The sequence below is a fragment of the Garra rufa genome, chromosome 10, assembly GCF_049309525.1.
Source record: "Garra rufa chromosome 10, GarRuf1.0, whole genome shotgun sequence".
NCBI lineage: Eukaryota > Metazoa > Chordata > Actinopteri > Cypriniformes > Cyprinidae > Garra > Garra rufa.
This window is the reverse complement of record NC_133370.1, coordinates 13,800,769-13,818,279: the sequence shown is the minus strand read 5'-3', so window position 1 is coordinate 13,818,279 and position 17,511 is coordinate 13,800,769. Positions and strand designations below refer to the sequence as shown.

Here is a 17,511-nt window from a genome sequence, read left to right as displayed (position 1 = left end):
ACAGTACAATTTTAAAATAGTTTTACTGGTTTTCTTTTTTAAAATGTAATTTATTCCTGTGATTTCCTGTGAAAGCTAAATTTGTATTTATTTATTTGAATGATCCTTCAGAAATCATTCTAATATTCTGGCTTTGAGGTTTCTTTGATGAACAGAAAGTTTAGAAGAACAGCATTTATTTGAAAAATAAATCTTTTGTAATATTATAATCAATTTAAAATTCTTGCTAAATAAAAATATTAATTTTTATCATTTCTCCCCCCCCTCCCAAAAGTATACTGACTCCAAGTTTTTGAATGGTGTAGTGTATAATGTTACAAAAGCTTTGCTTTAAACATCGGATAAATGCTGATCTTTGGATCTTTCTATTCATCAAATAATCCTGATAAAGGTACTCAACTGTTTTAACTATTGATAATAATAATGGTCCTTGAAGAGCAAATTAGAATGAGGACTAAAGACTGGAGTAATTATGCTGAAAATGTAACTTTGATCACAGAAATAAATTACATTTTAAAATATATTCAAATAGAAATATTACTGCTTTTGCTGTATTTTGGATCTAATAAATGCAGGCTTGGTGAGCAGAAGTGAATTCTTTAAAAAAAAAAAAACATTAAAAATCTTACTGTTCAAAAACTTTTGACTGGTAGTATATACTGTATATAAAACAAGTCAATTGCTAGTTTTTAATTATTTTGCATTGTTTGTATTTTCAAGAAAACAATTACAAACAGATCCAGAAATAGTAAAAAAAAAAAAAAAAAAAAAAAAAATCACAATTGCACAAAGCAGAAGTGTTTTGCCAGAGCTCGATCCTCTACAGGGAAAAAGATTAATGTGTGTACGAGCAGTTGTCTGGTTAAATTAGTGCTCTTACACTGGCCTCTTCCACGGTCAGTATTTCACTTTTCCCTAAGTGACACCCACAAAGAACAAAAAATAAAAAGCTTTAGGCCACTGGGTTTAGAGTCCTTAACATTTTAGCCTCAAACACGTGACATAAAATGAATGCGGTTCATAAAATAAAACACGGCCTATGCTCTTCTAAGGGTTGTAACAATGACCCTTACTGTAACCGTAATCCCTGTACTACTTATTGGAGTATTATTTCACGAATAAGTGTTTGTAAAGTGAGTCCTCAGGCACTTTCATGCTACGGAGATCAATAATATGCTTGATATCAAGTTGCAGAATAACATGCCTTGCTTTTATTTAAAGCTCTTAAGGTATCCAGCTCTTTCTAATGTACCAGCTATATGGAAACCAGGTGACGGATGTTTAGACATAAATTCATATTGCTTAATTTTCTCATCTCCAGGGTAACTTGACCTACACCTTCCTATAAGTTCTCTCTGGCTGCGTGCCAGAGGTCATCTGTAGTGTTGCCTGCTTCTACACGAGTCACCCAGTCCGAAGATAGAGCAGGTTAATGTTTAATGTGCGCTCACTGGTCAGGGATGACGTCTCAGCTTTCACAAGACACACTTTCTTAGCATGCTAATTACATTTTGTACAGTATTCGGTCAGTTCAGAGCTGCCAAAGAGAATTAGACTGTTTTAAAGCAACCCATTGTTTGTTTGAAGTAGCTTCAGACTGTTAAATCAAAGTAATTAATGTTAAAGAGAAACTTGATATGGAACATCCTACTGTAAAACTATGCCACCGAAACGAGAGCAGCTTTCCAGAAGTTTCATTTGTTTTGAGTGGTTGAAGGTGGCCATGGGAACAGCACTATTGACAGATTAAATCAATCGTATAATGTAACATCCATTTTATGTGCTTTTTTTAATCAGGGTAAAAATTATTTATAGAGTAAAGAGCAGGGATGTGAAGGTATTAGCAATATTGGGGTATTGCGATAGCAAAACTCTCGATATTATCGTGGTCACATGACAATATGAAACGATAGGTCTTGTGGGGAAAAAGTGTAGTTTTTAAAAAATATATTTAAACTTTTTATTCTAACATAAAAGGTCTTTAAAGTCGTGTTTAGGGCCATTATGCTTTCACGCAGTATTTGTCAAACTAACTAAAACCGAAAGCACAATATACCTTAATCCCTTCGTAAAGTCGGTTCGTGTTTTAAAGCGAAGTGTGCACTTCGTTCAGGCAATCAGCTCGTGATCCGGTGTTTTCCGCGCCTCAGAACAGCTCAGTTCACAGTAAGTGCAGTGAACTTAGGTTATTGCATATGCTGTAAGCTTAGTGCGCATTTGGGAACACAACGGCCACCAGTTATGCTTTATTTTTATTTTCGCGGCAGATGATTACAGCATTTCACTAGATTTGTAGTGAGAAGTGTTTTTGCAAGCCTGTTTTCACTGAAGCTGGAGTTTTCCATCAAAATAAAATCTTTATTGCAGTTTCAGTTCAAATAAAAGCTTAAAAGTGCAGTATGAATTGCTGACAGCTAGCCATTTAATTGGGTAACATTACTGCAGTCCAAATTTAAAAGCTCTCTTTTTAAGTGTAATTTCCCTACTGCAGTGTAAAGCAAAGATAATATACCTTTGAAATATTCATTTTCATTTACTTGGAAATGCAATTGTTTTACAATATATGGTTATTACTGTCATAGGAATAACAATAATATAAAATTCAAATACTCTAATTTGTTTGGCTTCCTAAAACACCAGTGTGAATGTAATTTAGACTGAGACAATACATCACAAATAAAAAGAGGGTTGAGTGCCCTTTAAAGTTTTTTTTCTAACCATTAAATATTTTTTTCACATACGTTTTTATTACATGAAATAGCTTCAATTATACAAATCAAAACATATTTTTGAAAAAAAGATTTTTGGGGGGTATTTAGGAAAACGTTGCCATATGGCAACAGTGTACCACAATGGAAAATGGCCAACAATAAGTTTTTTATGATTTTCTTTTCAATTCAAATGCACATTTCTATTAGAAATTGATGCATCCAATCTTAATTTCCATCAAAATCTGTCACACACATGCAGACACATATACAAACACACTCATCATTACGGTCACTGAAGATTAACTTATTAACTTATCAGCCAACTCTGCACTCTCCCTATTGCACTTTCTATGAAATATTGCTGTATCCATTTATTGAAAAGAATAAATAATGTTCTTATTTATACACAAATACAACTATACTACAATAAACAATTTAAATAATAACTGCAATCAAATTATTGATGTTACTATCTAGTATCTATAAAAAATCCCAATGGGGAAATACATTACAGTTCCACTGTGGTACAGCGTTGCCATATGGCAACATACCTATTTTTCTGTAGTGAAAATATTGACATTTTACAGTAAAACTATGCTAGATAATGTTGATTTGTGAATAAAAAATATAATTTACTAACCAAAGATGATGCAAAAAATTCCCCTTAAAAAGAAATATTCAGAAATGAGTTTAACACCATAACGCCATTTCTGGAGCACATCAACTGGTGTCCTCCATGTGAGGGTGACGGTGGGGAAAAGGTGTTTTGGAGGAACATTCAAATGTCATTTGACTTAAAAACAGCACATTATTGACTACCTTAGGGCTGGCCCTTTTAATTATCATATTCCAGTATTTTTTTTTTTTTCAGAATCAGTAGAAATTAATAGTTGCCATATGGCTTAAAGGGGTCATCGGATGCCCATTTTCCACAAGTGCATATGATTCTTTAGGGTCTTAATGAAAAGTCTCTAATATACTTTGGTTAAAAATTCTCAATAGTAGTGTAAAAAAAAACACCCTTTTACCTTGTTCAAATCAGCTCTGCAAAATATCAGCTCATTTTATTGCATGGATCCTTTAAATGCAAATGAGCTCTGCTCGCCCCGCCCCTCTCTGCTGTGGGATTATGAGCTGTAATGTTCACTTTAGCCACATTTAGCCGCGTTTAGTGGCGAAACTTGCCAACAAGCACATTATTAAGAAAGGCAATTTGCAAAGATGCATAAAAAATGATTCACACGAACATAGACGCATATGTAGATCGGGATCGGCACTTTCCTTTTAAAAACAAAAGTAGCGTTGTCCTCTGCCTATAAGCGGCTCAGATGTCGGGGGTAAATGACGACTGCTATGTTTATTATTACATCTAACAACAGAACACCTCAATCGCTCAATTAGAGTCTTCCCCTGCACCTGAGTCGACACAATGGCGATCGCATTCGGACTGTTTCAGCTCGGTGAGGGCGGGTCTAAGGTAAGGCGCTCATGTCAATCAACTGTTTCGTCACAACGACAAGAAGCTAAGAATGACCTGATTTTAAAAAGGGGATATTACTTTTAAAGATTAAAAAAAAAAACATTGGGTGGATTTTTAGCATTGTAGGGTGGTTGTGTACACAAACTACCAACACAAATTAATGTTCAAACAGCATGTAAAAGTTAGTTTTGCATCCGATGACCCCTTTAAGGTTATGTTTTCTTATTTTAGAACAAGGGTTGGAGCTCTTAATTTTGAACACTCAAAGTGCATTCGATAGAATAATTTTAAAAAAATTCTAAGTCTTTATTTGTATTTTTTGTTGTTTTGTTTAAATACAGCAGTAATATTGTATCGTGTACCTCATATCATGATATTATTGTATCGTGATATTTTGATATTGCTACATCCCTAATATAGAGTGATTTATAGAGCGATGTTTTAGCTAAAGAAACACTTTACAATTGACCATAATGAGATTTTTTATATATATATATATATATATATATATATATATAAATTATGATATTATTATTATTTGTATTAAAAATATCTCCTGTTCTTAATTCCATTCATGTTTGATAAAAACATTTTTCACCATATTTACACTTGAATACATTCATATTTTAGAGGGTTCCTATAGTCCTAGAAATGTTAGGAACTTTCAAAAGTGTGATTTTCAGCCCTAGTAAGTTTTAAAAAAAAATTGGGAATGCAAAAATTTTATAAAATAAATAACATTACAAAATCTATTTTATTTTATATTTTTCTCATAAGAGTGTTTTGTAAATTTTATGGGACTGGCTTCTGGTCTCATCCACTTCCAGCTATTTTTAGCTGTACAAAACATCTTATTTTGCTCTTTGTTATTGTTGTGTCTTACCATGTTATTTGAAGAAATTATCCACACTGGTTTGTAGTGCAAACAGTTTTACCGTTTACTTCACTTTGTTATTCTTCTCGTTTTTCCCCTATAGCGGCGAATGAACCGGAAAACTCGCCCATAGGCTTACTTTCGCATTAAAGAATAAGGTGGATACATCTTTTTTTTATTATTATGGTCTGTTCTATAGCTAAAAGTTACTCTATAAATATGAATGTGATACAAATATCACAAGTTGATGAAGTAGAGAATCTTTCAAGATTATCTCAAAAGAAAGTGCTCCTACAATATAAACATTAGTCATTTGAAATGGTTGTTGACTGTCTATTTCACATTATGTAATTAGTTCATTAGCTGCCGTTTACAGACAAGTTGCCAAGGTGTAACTGTAGTTGTTCTTTGTGTTCAGTGATGGATGTTTGGAAATCTGTAATGCGTAAAGATATTGAGATGGACGTTCTTACGGCTTGGACAAGGATAAGGTTTCTTGCTCTTGTAAGAGTCATTTATAATTCAGGCCACAGTTGTATCTCTCCAGTGTGTCTAAACTGAAACTTCAACCTTTTGTGGACCTCCTTGAGCACTCTTGCTGCCGATTTTGCTGTCAGCTCTTTAAGCTAGCCAGAAAATATCCGCGGCATGGGGGAAGTGGTGAGACGGCGTCCCATCATTGCTGGCAGGGAGCGAGGTGAGTTTGTGAGCGCTCATTTCAGTAGAATCATTTGTGTAAATGATTGTGTCGACAGAATTATTCAGCAAAGTGAGGAGATCTGACTATTTATTTTAGCAGCGGGCTCTAAGTAGTTCAAACACACACTGCATGCTCCTATTTGGCTCTTGAGACTGGATTGGCAGTTTGATGAAAGAAACTGTCAGTTAGGTCTTTTATTGCAACACCTGCTTGTATCATTCTGAGAATAGAACGTCTTTTGTCCGTTCTTTTCTTGTTTTGGCCAAAGCTTTGAAAGGATTGTCTGACATTTAACTATGTAGCAAAATTCATACGATTTCAAATGAAAGTTTACAGCCAAGGTTCTCCTGCATCTTAGAAATGTGCACAGCACGTGTGACCTTTTATGTCTCACATGAATCACATTCCATAGTTTTATTTTAGATTGAATAAAAAAGGAAATGACTCTGAGGAACATAGTTAGCAGATGTATACCTTATATTGACTAAGAAAACTAATCAGGCTTAGCAGACATACTTGTTCTCATCTGTTACCAATAATTACATTACTTATTTAAAAAAAAGTGTTATTTTAGTATTATTTATGTACTATTATAGTTTTTAGGTTTTTTTGGTCTAATATTTATGTTTTAATTTATTTTAGCTTTATTTCAATTAACAAAATGTTTTAATAGTTCTAGTTTCAGTTAACTCTTACTTAAATTTTTATTCATTTTATTATGCTTTTTAGTTTTATTAGGTTTAATTTTTTTAATACTTTGTCATTTTATTCATTTTTATATATCTATTTAGGTTTAATTTATTTTTATTAAATTTTTAGTTTGTATGTATTGGCAGTTAGTAATTTTAATGCTTCAACTTAGTTATTTCAGTTCAGTCCAGTCATTTAAGTTGGTTGCAAAGGCAACTTTTCTCATTTTTCTTTAGCCTAAGTTTTTCGGCTCATATTTATGTTTTAATGAATTTTTATTAAGAATTTTATTTAAATTAATAAAAATGTTTTAATAGTTTTAGTTAATGGTAATAACCATAATTACATTATAAACCCTGCTTACATGTTTTGTCATTTTTATTAGTTTTTTTTATATTTCTAGTTACCTTTAATTAATTAAATTCGATTTATTTTGTACTATTTATTTTCAGTTATAGTAAATTTTAATCCTTCAACTTTGCTATTTCAGTTTGTTGCCAGTCATTTAAGTTGGTTGTAAAGGCAACATTTCTAAACATCTCTCATAGTTTTAATTTTAGCTTTATTACAATTAACACAAATGTTTTGATAATTTTAGGTAATGGTAATAACCATAATAACAGTATAAATCCTGCTTTTATTGTTGGTCATTGAGTTATGTTTTGTCATTGTTATTATTTTTATATATATATATATATATATATATATATATATATATAGGTTAGGTTTAATTTATTTCATTAAATTTTATTTCTTTTTTATTTATTTATTTATTTTCAGTTTATTTTCTCATTTTTGTTCAGTTTAAGTTTTTTGTCTCATATTAATGTTTTAATTTATTTTAGCTTTATTTCAATGAACAAAAATGTTTTCAGAATTTTAGTTAATGGTAATTACCATAATTACAGTATAAATCCTGTTTTCACTTCGAGTCATTTTGTTATGTTTTGTCATTTTTATTAGTTTTTTTTTTCTATTTATTTCTAATAGTTTTATTTCTATTTAGGTTTAATTAAATTGTATTACATTTTTTAGTTGTAAGTTTTCCATTTTAATGCTTCAACTTAGTTATTTCAGTTCGTTGCCAGTCATTTAAGTTGGTTGCAAAGGCAACATTTCTCAACATCTCTCATAGTTTTTTTTTTTTTTTTAATCTTTATTACAATTAACAAAAATGTTTTGATAATTTTAGTTCATGGTAATAATCATAATAACAGTATAAATCCTGCTTTTATTGTTGGTCATTGAATATGTTTTGTCATTGTTATTAATTTATTTTATTTTGATATTATTTTTTAAACTTATTTTTAGTTAGTAATTTTAATGCTTTAATGTAGCTATTTCAATTAGTTGCCAGTCAGTTCAGTTTCAATTTATTTTAGCTTTATTTCAATTAACAAAAATGTTTTAATAGTTTTAGTTAATGATAACAACCATAATTACAGTATAAATCTTACTTTGATTTTTATGTGCTTTTGTAATTCTTATTATAGTGTGTATGTGTGTAAACATATATATATATCACTTTTCATTTGTATTTATTTTTAGTTTATTTTTATTTTAGTTTAGTCATTTTAGTGCTTAAACTTTTCTCTTATTTAATTTTAGCTTTATTTCAATTTTAACAGTTCTAGTTTTACTTAATGATAATAATTCTACTTATAAATACAACCCTAGTACAGCATTTTTTTTGTACTCCATAATGTTTACCAATATTGTATTTACACAACACTATTTTAGTAATAAATTCCGCTCTCTAAGTTTTTGTTTATGTCTGCAGGGCCCGGACCGGGACACTATGCTCTTCCGCCCACTATCGGTTACATAAACCATGACTACACCAAACCCAGCAGCCCGGCCTATTCCTTCCACAGCCGCATGAGCAGCAACAGTGAGTGACATGACATGAAATCAAACACTTCTCACACTGACAGATGACATGATCCACTCAACTAATGCTCGGTTCAATCATCCGAGAATGCTTTTAACATGCATGTTCATGCACAGAATGGATGTACATCAACATGGCACTTATATGAACTGATAATTTAATAGATTAATTAGTGTCTATTATGCAATACTGAACTATTAGGTGGATTTACGCACACTCAAATACTTACACGCCTAATTAGCGACATGTAACGCCTGCTTCCTCGTGGAAGGAATGAGAACACCCAGTCTGATCAAAGTATTAATACAAAAAACCCTGCACATCTGGACTTTATATCACAAACAACAGCATGCAATATAATGATTAATGCTATTTCTCTGGCATATTAAGCTAATAAAATCCATATGCTTGATTTGTATCCATAAGTTTGATTTTAATTAAGTTTAAATAGCATTTCTGTAGCCCAAACAGTAGAATACGATAGTGAAAGCAAGGTTGTGGATTAAACTGCTGTTTAGTGCACTTTCAGAAAAAAAAAAATGGCACAAAGGCTCTCATCTAGTTTTCATTTTAATACCTTAAAGGTACATATTCTTACCTAAAATTTAGTGCTTTTTCACTACCCCGGTAACAGCTTTTGTACCAGTTTTTTTCTGAGAGTGATGTTGCTTTGCAAGTGTCGACCAAGTCTAATTCAGTAAACTCTGATGTGTTTTTCTATAATGTTACTTTTGAGTAGTGGTGTCTGTGGATTCCAGTCCAGGACCGCAGTATCATGTAGATGCCAAAATGACACGCTTTGGCAGAGACGGTACTCCATCGTACTCCATGCTGGGCAGAAAGAAGAAGACAGGTGGGTTTTCATCTAATCTGATGCTAGATGTTTTCACCTTTTTATAACACAGATCTGTTTTTTTATTTTATCCAGGAACTTTTCATAATTAAAAAGTCCATGTCTAGATATAGACAACAATACACAATTATAGACATATACAAAGTCAACACGAGGTTGTTAATTCATGGTGCATGCTTCTGTTGAAGCTATCAGCCTACATTATTTCCAACTTATTTTGTAAATAATCGTATTTAACAGCTGATTTCTTGGTCAGAAACTACATTTCCCATGATTTCCTTTTTAAGCAGATAATAGAGTGTGAGTCGTCAATTGGCCATATGTAAACAATGCCACTGAACTGAACAAAACCTGCATATTTTGCTGATTATTGCTGCTGAAAATGGTCAATTATTGTCATGTTTTGGTCTGTACTAATCGGTCGGACTGGAAAAAAACATTAGACTGCCAAAAGTTATAACAAATCAAAGAGAAGAATGCAAAAAAACTGTCTGAGAAACAAAAGGCGTTTGTGGTTGGCCAAACTGAACCAGGATTTCAAGGGCAAGAATCTTGACAACATTCGTGTTTGTTCTTATTTCCGGTCAGTTAGGTGAAATATTAGGATATATCTTAATTAATACTGCTTTATACCACCTATTAACTTTAGTTTGACGTAATATTGTGCCCTTTCCTGCTTACTAAGTCCTCTTCTATATGACTTAGCAGCTTCCACACGTCTTTTTTTCTATGGGGAGAGAGAGAGAGAGAGGTTTAGTGTGTGTTTGCGAATTAACTTACCTGAGTCTGTGAGTCTCTCAAAAGCGTTCGACAGCAGCATCTCTACTAAGCGAAACTATAAGTCCATCTGCTCCAACAACAGCGCCGTTGTTACCTCGCTAAGCTGCTAAACTATTTTATTCATAAAATCGTCAGAGCAGCGTTGACAACGTGTGCCCATACGCGTTTGAATGGGAGAGAGTGCGGGAGCAGGGTTGCCAGGTTTTGTAAATTAAGCCTTCCCAACTTCTGCTTAAAACTATCTCAAAACTAGCCCAGTCACGTTTCGGGAGGTATACCCCGGTAAAAACCGCGTTCCGGGGGGATAAAATACTTGTTTTTGGCGGGGTTCCTCAGCTAAATGTCACATTATTATGGTCGCTTCAACCCGCGGACATGAAAAACAACCCGCGGCAACAGTATTAAAGTAGGATTTGGCAACACTGAGCGGAAGAAAGAAAAAAATAAAACTTAATTTTGTGGCCAAACATGGAAAAAAAATTGTCGTTTTTATCTTGTTGTTTAAAATAATTGATTGCTTGGTTGGTGTCTTTGTGGGGTTCGGTTCTTTTGCTGTTTTAGGCTGTAAGGAGCTTTAAATTTTTGGTGAATTGTTATAGACATACTGCAGTCAAGACCTGCCTGGAGCTACGTTCACCAGTTTCCCTGAAAATAACTGCACACCTTAGAACGTTCGTCAGCCAATCAGATTCAAGCATTAATAGTAATAAAGGCCTGTCTTGCCAGAGCTTTGTTTAGCAAAGGAAAACAGTCTCCTCTTGGCTTCGAAATCCTCTGACATTTTTCCTTACAAATTCTTGTTTTGTACTTCTAATATGTGAAGTGTTTTATTTTGCTCTCTTTCCTCTCCACTTTCAGATTCGTCACTTCTCACCAGTCCTACTTTCTCGTGAATGCATAGCCTAATATTTAGTGAATGCTAGAGAATACGGTTTATAAAGGTTTAAATATGGATGTTTTTCTCATACAAATGCATCAATTCACTTCAAAAGGCCTTTATTAACCCCCTGGAGTCACGTGGAGTATTTTTTTAATGAAAGATGGATGCACTTTATTTGTAAAGCTTGGAAGAGCCAGGACATTTTTTAATGTAACTGTATTCGTCTAAAAGAAGAAAGTCATATACACCTCGGATGGCTTGAGGGTGAACTATACCTTTAAGGCTGCTGAAAAAGTGAGTGGTCACTGTGGACACTGTAGAAAAATGTAGGGTGGTGCTTAAATTTTATCCACCTGGGATTGGTTGTATAATGAAAATGGGCATTGCCAGAATGTAAGGATCCACTAAGAGAAATTGGTAATGTCATCTGAAAAATATTTGATTTTTTCTTCATGGAATAACATGCACAATACACAATACATATGGCAATGTGTATTCAGAAAGTAAAAAGCATTATTTTATGTCATATTCACTTTAAGTTTTAGCAGGGGATGTATAATCATAAAAATAAGTTGCTGATTCTCTGTTTTTGATCAGGGGATACATTCCAGACTCCTGGACCTGGATCCTACAGTCCTGAGAAAGCTCCACCTTTGAACCTTCACCACAGACCTCCGTCTTACACCATGGCCTACCGCACGCGGTACCGCAGTGTGGATCCTGTACCGGCCCCCAACCGCTACACCTTACCCAATCTCTTCGGCTCTCACGTTCCTCACAAACCCTCCAGTGCCAGCTTCACCATATCAGCACGTAGGAAAGCGGGCGCCCCATCAGAGGACCTGTCCATGACCCCAGGGCCCGGCCGTTACAACAGCACAGACCCAAGCATTTACCTGAACAGACAGCCTTCTTTCTCACTGCAAAGCCGGCCTAATATTCCCACCGATGCTACTCGGAAGCCTGGCCCAGGCACGCACAGCCCAGAAAAGGTGATAGCGCACTTGCCTCGTCCACCGTCTTTCTCAATGGGTGTTCGTCACTCGGAGTTTGTAACACCACTGATTGTTGATGTATTAGACTGAAGGGTTTCATGCAATGCTTTGTGGGTAGATATAAAAAAGGGATTTGGCTGTATGTCTAAAAAAATATGATAAGGGAAAAATAAAGTTTTAGGAAGAGTCACAATCCACATTACCTGACATATGGCTTTGTGCAAAGAGGTGTTAAACATTTTTCACTTTCATTTACATCAGTTATTTTTTTAAAGGGATAGTTCACCCATAAAATAAAATGTTTGAACTTTCATTTTTGTGTGAATTATGTCTTTAATTCATTTCTGAATGGGTGTATAATCATTATTTTTTGACTAAAATTGTAAAATTGTTAACTGAAATAAAGCTATAAAATATATATATATAAATCTCAGATGAAGCCCTAACAATCCCAAATGAAAATTAGATATGTTGGCTTGACAAAAAACTGAAATAATTTGCAATTAACAGAAATGTATACATTTAAAGTTTAATTACTAAAATTACAAAACTTAAATTAAAGCTATATTTAAATATTACAAAACTAATACTATTAAAAAATATATATAATTATTATTATATATTATATAATTAATATTTAAAAAAATAAAATATAAATAAAATATAAACATTGTCAACTAACTGAAATAAGTTTAAGCACTAAAATAGAAAGTAAAAAAAGAAAAGTAATAAAAATTACCAAAGTACATAACAAACTTACTTAAACTTAAACTGTACTTTCCTGTACAGATGTTTTTATTCTTGTGCTGCTTGAAAATCTGTGATTTTTATTGTTTCACAAACCAGTTAAAATCAGTTAGATGAAAAAACATTAGATAAGAACGTGTGTTTACAAACTTTGCGATTACATGCAAGTGGAGTCATGCTGGGTGTTTATTATTTTTTGAATTAAGAAGATTCTGCACATTGAGCTTACATATTGGCCATTTCTTTTATAAACAAAGTTTCTCTTGATGACATAAGAATAAACACTGCAATTCTAACACCTTTGGTTAATGTAGTGTAATGTAACGATTCACCACATCAGTTGATAGGTACGGTAGTACTTATTGGTGCACTCCAGTCACTGCTCTGTCCATCATCCAGTGAGTCCTTTGCAGATATTTGGATGTAGTAAGTCCTTCCTGGCACCAGTCCACTCAAAACCATTTTATTAGACTCATAAGGGCCCAACTAGAAAACAAAGAATGTTACATAATTAAATGACCATCATACAGTATGCCCTTCCTGTGACATTTCAAAAATGTTTGTTTGGTGGCTTTTGTTTCATTACTTCACAGCTAGGAATGTAGTTGCTTTTAAAGGAGAAGTTCACTTCCAGAATGAAAATTTCATAACAATGTACTCACCCCATGTCATCCAAGATGTTCATGTCTTTCTTTCTCAGTTAAAAAGAAATTAAGGAAAATGAAGGCTTTTTCTCCATGTAGTGGACTTCAATATGGCCAACGAGTTGAAGGTCCAAACTGAGGTCCAAAAGGGTCTTATCTAGTGAAATAATTGGTCATTTTCTAAGAGAAATGCTAATTTATATACTTTTTAACCACAAATGCTCATCTTGCACTAGTTTAACCTCATGCATTACTTAATTTTGCACATGTGATGTAGTATTGACCCTGTGTTTACAAAGTGACCGTGCAAAGAAAGTCCTTTGCAAAAAAAAAAGGTAAAACAGCGGTGTCAGACAATACAGTACCTACCCTACCCTACCTTTTTGAACCAGAGTACACAAAGATGTGGTTGCTTACATGAAGTAAACGCGCATGACTTTTCCAACATGATTACGTAATGTGTGAAGACGCACATGCGCATCACAGGGCCAGTGCAAGATGAGCATTTGTGGTTAAAAAGTATAGAAATGTTTAGTTTTTTAAGAAAATGACTATTGTTTTATTAGATAAGACACTTACTCCTCGGCTGGGATTGTGTGGAGCCCTTTGAAGCTGCATTGAAACTGCAATTTGGACCTTCAACCCATTGGCCACCACTGAAGTCCACTATATGGAGACAAATTCTCTAATGTTCTCCTCCAAAAACATAATTTCTTATGAAAGACATGAACATCTTGCATGACCAGGGGATGAGTAAATAATCAGGTAATTTTCATTCTGGAAGTGAATCGTTGAAAGCGGTCTACACAGGAAACTCACAGTTCTTGCTGTCTCAGGTTTGCCCCAGTGGAATTTCACTGTGTATTTAAGGAGAAAGTTGACAGGATCCGGCCAAGTGGGTGGTGGACCCCACTGCACAGACAGCTTCCTGCCTGGCAATACCATCACGCTCACATTCACCGGAGGATCAGGTTTCACTACAGACCAACCAAGGACAAGAATTTAAACACTCAATTTGAGTTCATGGCATATGCATCAAGATGTAAACACTGATAAAACCTTTAAAACACTGCAAAAAGTTTATCCATCTGGGATTGGTTGGGAAAGTCCAAACCAGTAGAATAAATTAAATAGAAAATCTCACCTATCTGCTCAAAAATAATTGGCCATATGCGTGTTGTGCTACCCAGAGCATTAATAGCTGTAATGTTGACTAGAGTTGGTTCACTTGCAAAGATCTCCAGTTCCTCTAGCGCACATTGCCTGTCTTGTTCACCCCATTTCTGGCATTGACGGGCACTTGAGAGCGGCTCGGAAATGCTCCTGAATATAAATTCAGAAGAACCTTCTGAAATATTCTGAACAATTATACTGTATTTTTAAAATTGTCAAAAACATGTTTACTTATACAATTAGAGAAATTCACAACAGGTAAATACTCAAAATAAAGGAATATTTAAATACACAGACTATAACATCACCTTTCAAGCAATGGTTCATTCAAGAATTCTGTCATTATTTACTCACAACATTTATGACAATCCATATCCATTTATGAGTCTGATTCACCAATAAATCATTCTTTGAATGAATCAAATTGGGTCTTAATGATTCACACATGAATCAGAAGCTATTGCTGGTTCTTTTTAAAGCATCAAACTATTATTTATATCCCAGCGGACACCTTGATATCAATTTGACCTCAAATATTAGTCAAGACTTGATCAAGATGCTGTAACTTTCAGTTGAAACTCGGTTTAGATAGCAATTTCTTCCAGTTGGGTGAAAATAGGAAGTAAATCACACATTGAAACTGGTTTGTTGTATATGTATAGGCCAATATGTTTGACAATCAGTTTACCTCAAATCAATGTCAAGTCAGATTTTTGACATCAATTTGGTTTGCTTATTTGACCTGTTTTTTTACATCAATGTTTGATGTCAATTTGATGTCTCTCCAACATCAATTGCCCACTTACATTTACAATTGAAACTTAAAGCTTGTTTTACAGAAGCATACTGAACTCTTAAATGTAGTATACTTTAAAAATAAAAATGTCAAAAGGCAGTTTTGCAGTGATGACAACCATTATTTATTTTTAAATGATTGGTTCACTTCCAGAATAAAAAAGTTCCTAATAATTTACTCACCCCCATGTCATTCAAGAGGTTCATGTCTTTATTTCTTTAGTCGAAAAGAAATGAAGGTTTTGAGGAAAGCATTTCAGGATTGTTCTTCATTCAATGAAGAACTTCAATGGTGGCCAATAGGTTGAAGGTCCAAATTGCTGTTTTAATGCAGGAATAAGGGTCTTATCTTGTGAAATGATAGGTCATTTTCAAAAAATAAGAAATTATATACTTTTTAACCACATGTGGTTAGTTTTTCGTCTGTGTGCTCCGAATAAAAAATGTAGGGTAGGGTGAAAAACTCTTTCTGTTTCTTTCTTTGCATGTTTTCTTTGTAAACACTGGGCTGGTACTTCCGCCTACATCACACATGACTTTTCCAATGTGATTATGTAATACGTGAGGTCGAGCTTGTGCAAGACGAGCATTTTTGGTTAAAAACTATATAAATTAAATTTTTTTTTTTTAGAAAATCACAGATCGTGTCGCTAGATCCTTATTCCTCAGCTGGGATCATGTAGAGCCTTTTGAAGCTACTTTGAAACTGCAATTTGGACCTTCAACCTGTTGGCCACCACTGAAGTCCACTATATGGAGAAAAATCCTGAAATGTTTTCTTCAAAAACCCTAATTTCTTTTCGACTGAAGAAAGAAACGTGAACATCTTGGATGACATGTGGGTGAGTAAACTATCTGGAATTTTTTACTCTGGAAGTGAACTACTCCTTTAAGAGTGTGAGATACCTGTATGTAGCAATATAATGTGTTGGAAGTATTGGGTCTGGAGTCAGTGTCCAAGAGCATATTGCTCTTTTAGGGTAACTTGGAGACCAACAATTCACATCTGGAGGAGAAGGGGGATCTGAATAGAGCAAACATTACACAGGATATAATTTCAGTTTAAGCTCATAGGAAAATAATAAGACATTTTTACCAGACTAACATCCACAGTTTACATAAACCTACTTCCCAGGTGTAGAGATAGAGTTTGTATCAGATCTCCATTCGACTGGTGGCAGGTGTAGATGCCTTGGTCCTTCAAGCTGGTGTTCTGTATGGCGAGAACAGGGCTTGAGACAAGCACTGAACTGTTGAATCTCCACTCCACCCCTTTTTCTTCTCCTTCAGTGCATGGTATCTTCACAGATGAACCCACTGCTACAAACAGGTCTATTGAGGGAGGTGAAGAGGAAAAAGACAGGCTTAGACAGATCCAACATGCTGTGTATGTATGCAGGAGTTTATGTGTGTAAAGGTATCTGTGCAAGAGAGTGTATATTCTGAATAAATAAAGCTTACCTCGAATCTCAGGCAATAAGGTTGTCGTGTCTTGGCTAAAAACTCCACTTGTTAAGGCTATTACTCCAAAAACATATATCAGGCACATTTTTTGTGTCTTATACTCACAAAAACTTAAAGGCTGTGCTTTTATAAAAGAAGAAACTAAGTATGTGTGTGGTCACACACACAGGTTCAAGCTGTTCTGTTGTGGAATTTTGTTAATCATTAGTTGGTATATTTGCAAAGGAAGGCAGGCTACTGTTTGGCACCAGGGTAAAAAATAAATACATGAAATTAAAAAAATTCATGTATACGTGAACAAGGGTCAGTGACACATTATGACATACAAGATTGTAAAAATGAAAAATACAGCTGAAACACTTTGTGTTTAACAATTTCGTTTTAAAAAATCATGTGCAAATTCAAATTATTAAGTGAAAAAAGTAACAGATCTCAACTCAAAAAAATGAGTAGACTCAAAAACTAAATTAGGCCTTATGCAAAAATGAAGTCAAAAAGCATGAGCTCACCCCAGAATAAAAATTTACTGAAAATTTACTCACAGATGAGTTTGTTTCTTTATCAAAACAGAATAGGAGAAATTTAGCATTATGTCACTTGCTCACCAACAGATGCAGTGAATGGGTGCCGTCAGAATGAAAGCTGATGAAAACATGACAACAATCCACAAATAATGCACATCCAGGATAACGCTTCTTCCAGTGAAAAAAAGTCCATCCCCTGTTGTCCTCACATCAAAATCCACCAAGATATTTCACTTCGAGCTGTTTTCACTTGTTAACAGTGCTTGAACTGTTCATATTTTTTTTAATTGGATGAAGCAATATTATGCAT

The 17,511-nt window shown here is 33.9% G+C and overlaps 2 protein-coding genes across 2 annotated transcripts; one reads left to right on the top strand and one right to left on the bottom strand.

Moving 5' to 3' along the window:
* Nucleotides 1-5,713: 5,713 nt before the first annotated feature.
* On the top strand, nt 5,714-11,994 carry odf3l2a (outer dense fiber of sperm tails 3-like 2a). The gene is made up of 4 exons (XM_073849908.1): nt 5,714-5,762; nt 8,236-8,346; nt 9,086-9,199; nt 11,457-11,994. Exons 1-4 carry the CDS (start codon nt 5,714-5,716, stop codon nt 11,942-11,944), a joined length of 762 nt encoding a protein of 253 aa, XP_073706009.1. The 3' UTR covers nt 11,945-11,994.
* A 652-nt stretch (nt 11,995-12,646) lies between these two features.
* On the bottom strand, nt 12,647-16,847 carry ebi3 (Epstein-Barr virus induced 3). Its single transcript, XM_073849833.1, has 6 exons — nt 16,675-16,847; nt 16,342-16,545; nt 16,120-16,237; nt 14,390-14,568; nt 14,065-14,222; nt 12,647-13,087 (listed from the first exon to the last, which is right to left on the bottom strand). The coding sequence occupies exons 1-6, from the start codon at nt 16,760-16,762 to the stop codon at nt 12,938-12,940; spliced, it is 897 nt and encodes a 298-aa protein (XP_073705934.1). The 5' UTR covers nt 16,763-16,847; the 3' UTR covers nt 12,647-12,937.
* Between the last annotated feature and the right edge of the window lie 664 nt (nt 16,848-17,511).

Bases quoted from the DNA above. Each gene is read 5' to 3' on its own strand.
- odf3l2a (XM_073849908.1), top strand. From the start codon at position 5,714: ATGGGGGAAGTGGTGAGACGGCGTCCCATCATTGCTGGCAGGGAGCGA. The intron at 5,763-8,235 runs GTGAGTTTGTGA...TTATGTCTGCAG, and splicing joins CATTGCTGGCAGGGAGCGAG to GGCCCGGACCGGGACACTAT. The intron at 8,347-9,085 runs GTGAGTGACATG...ACTTTTGAGTAG, and splicing joins CAGCCGCATGAGCAGCAACA to TGGTGTCTGTGGATTCCAGT.
- ebi3 (XM_073849833.1), bottom strand. From the start codon at position 16,762: ATGTGCCTGATATATGTTTTTGGAGTAATAGCCTTAACAAGTGGAGTT. The intron at 14,569-16,119 runs GTATCTCACACT...ATTTATATTCAG, and splicing joins CATTATATTGCTACATACAG to GAGCATTTCCGAGCCGCTCT. The intron at 13,088-14,064 runs GTGAGTTTCCTG...TTTGTTTTCTAG, and splicing joins AACCTGAGACAGCAAGAACT to TTGGGCCCTTATGAGTCTAA.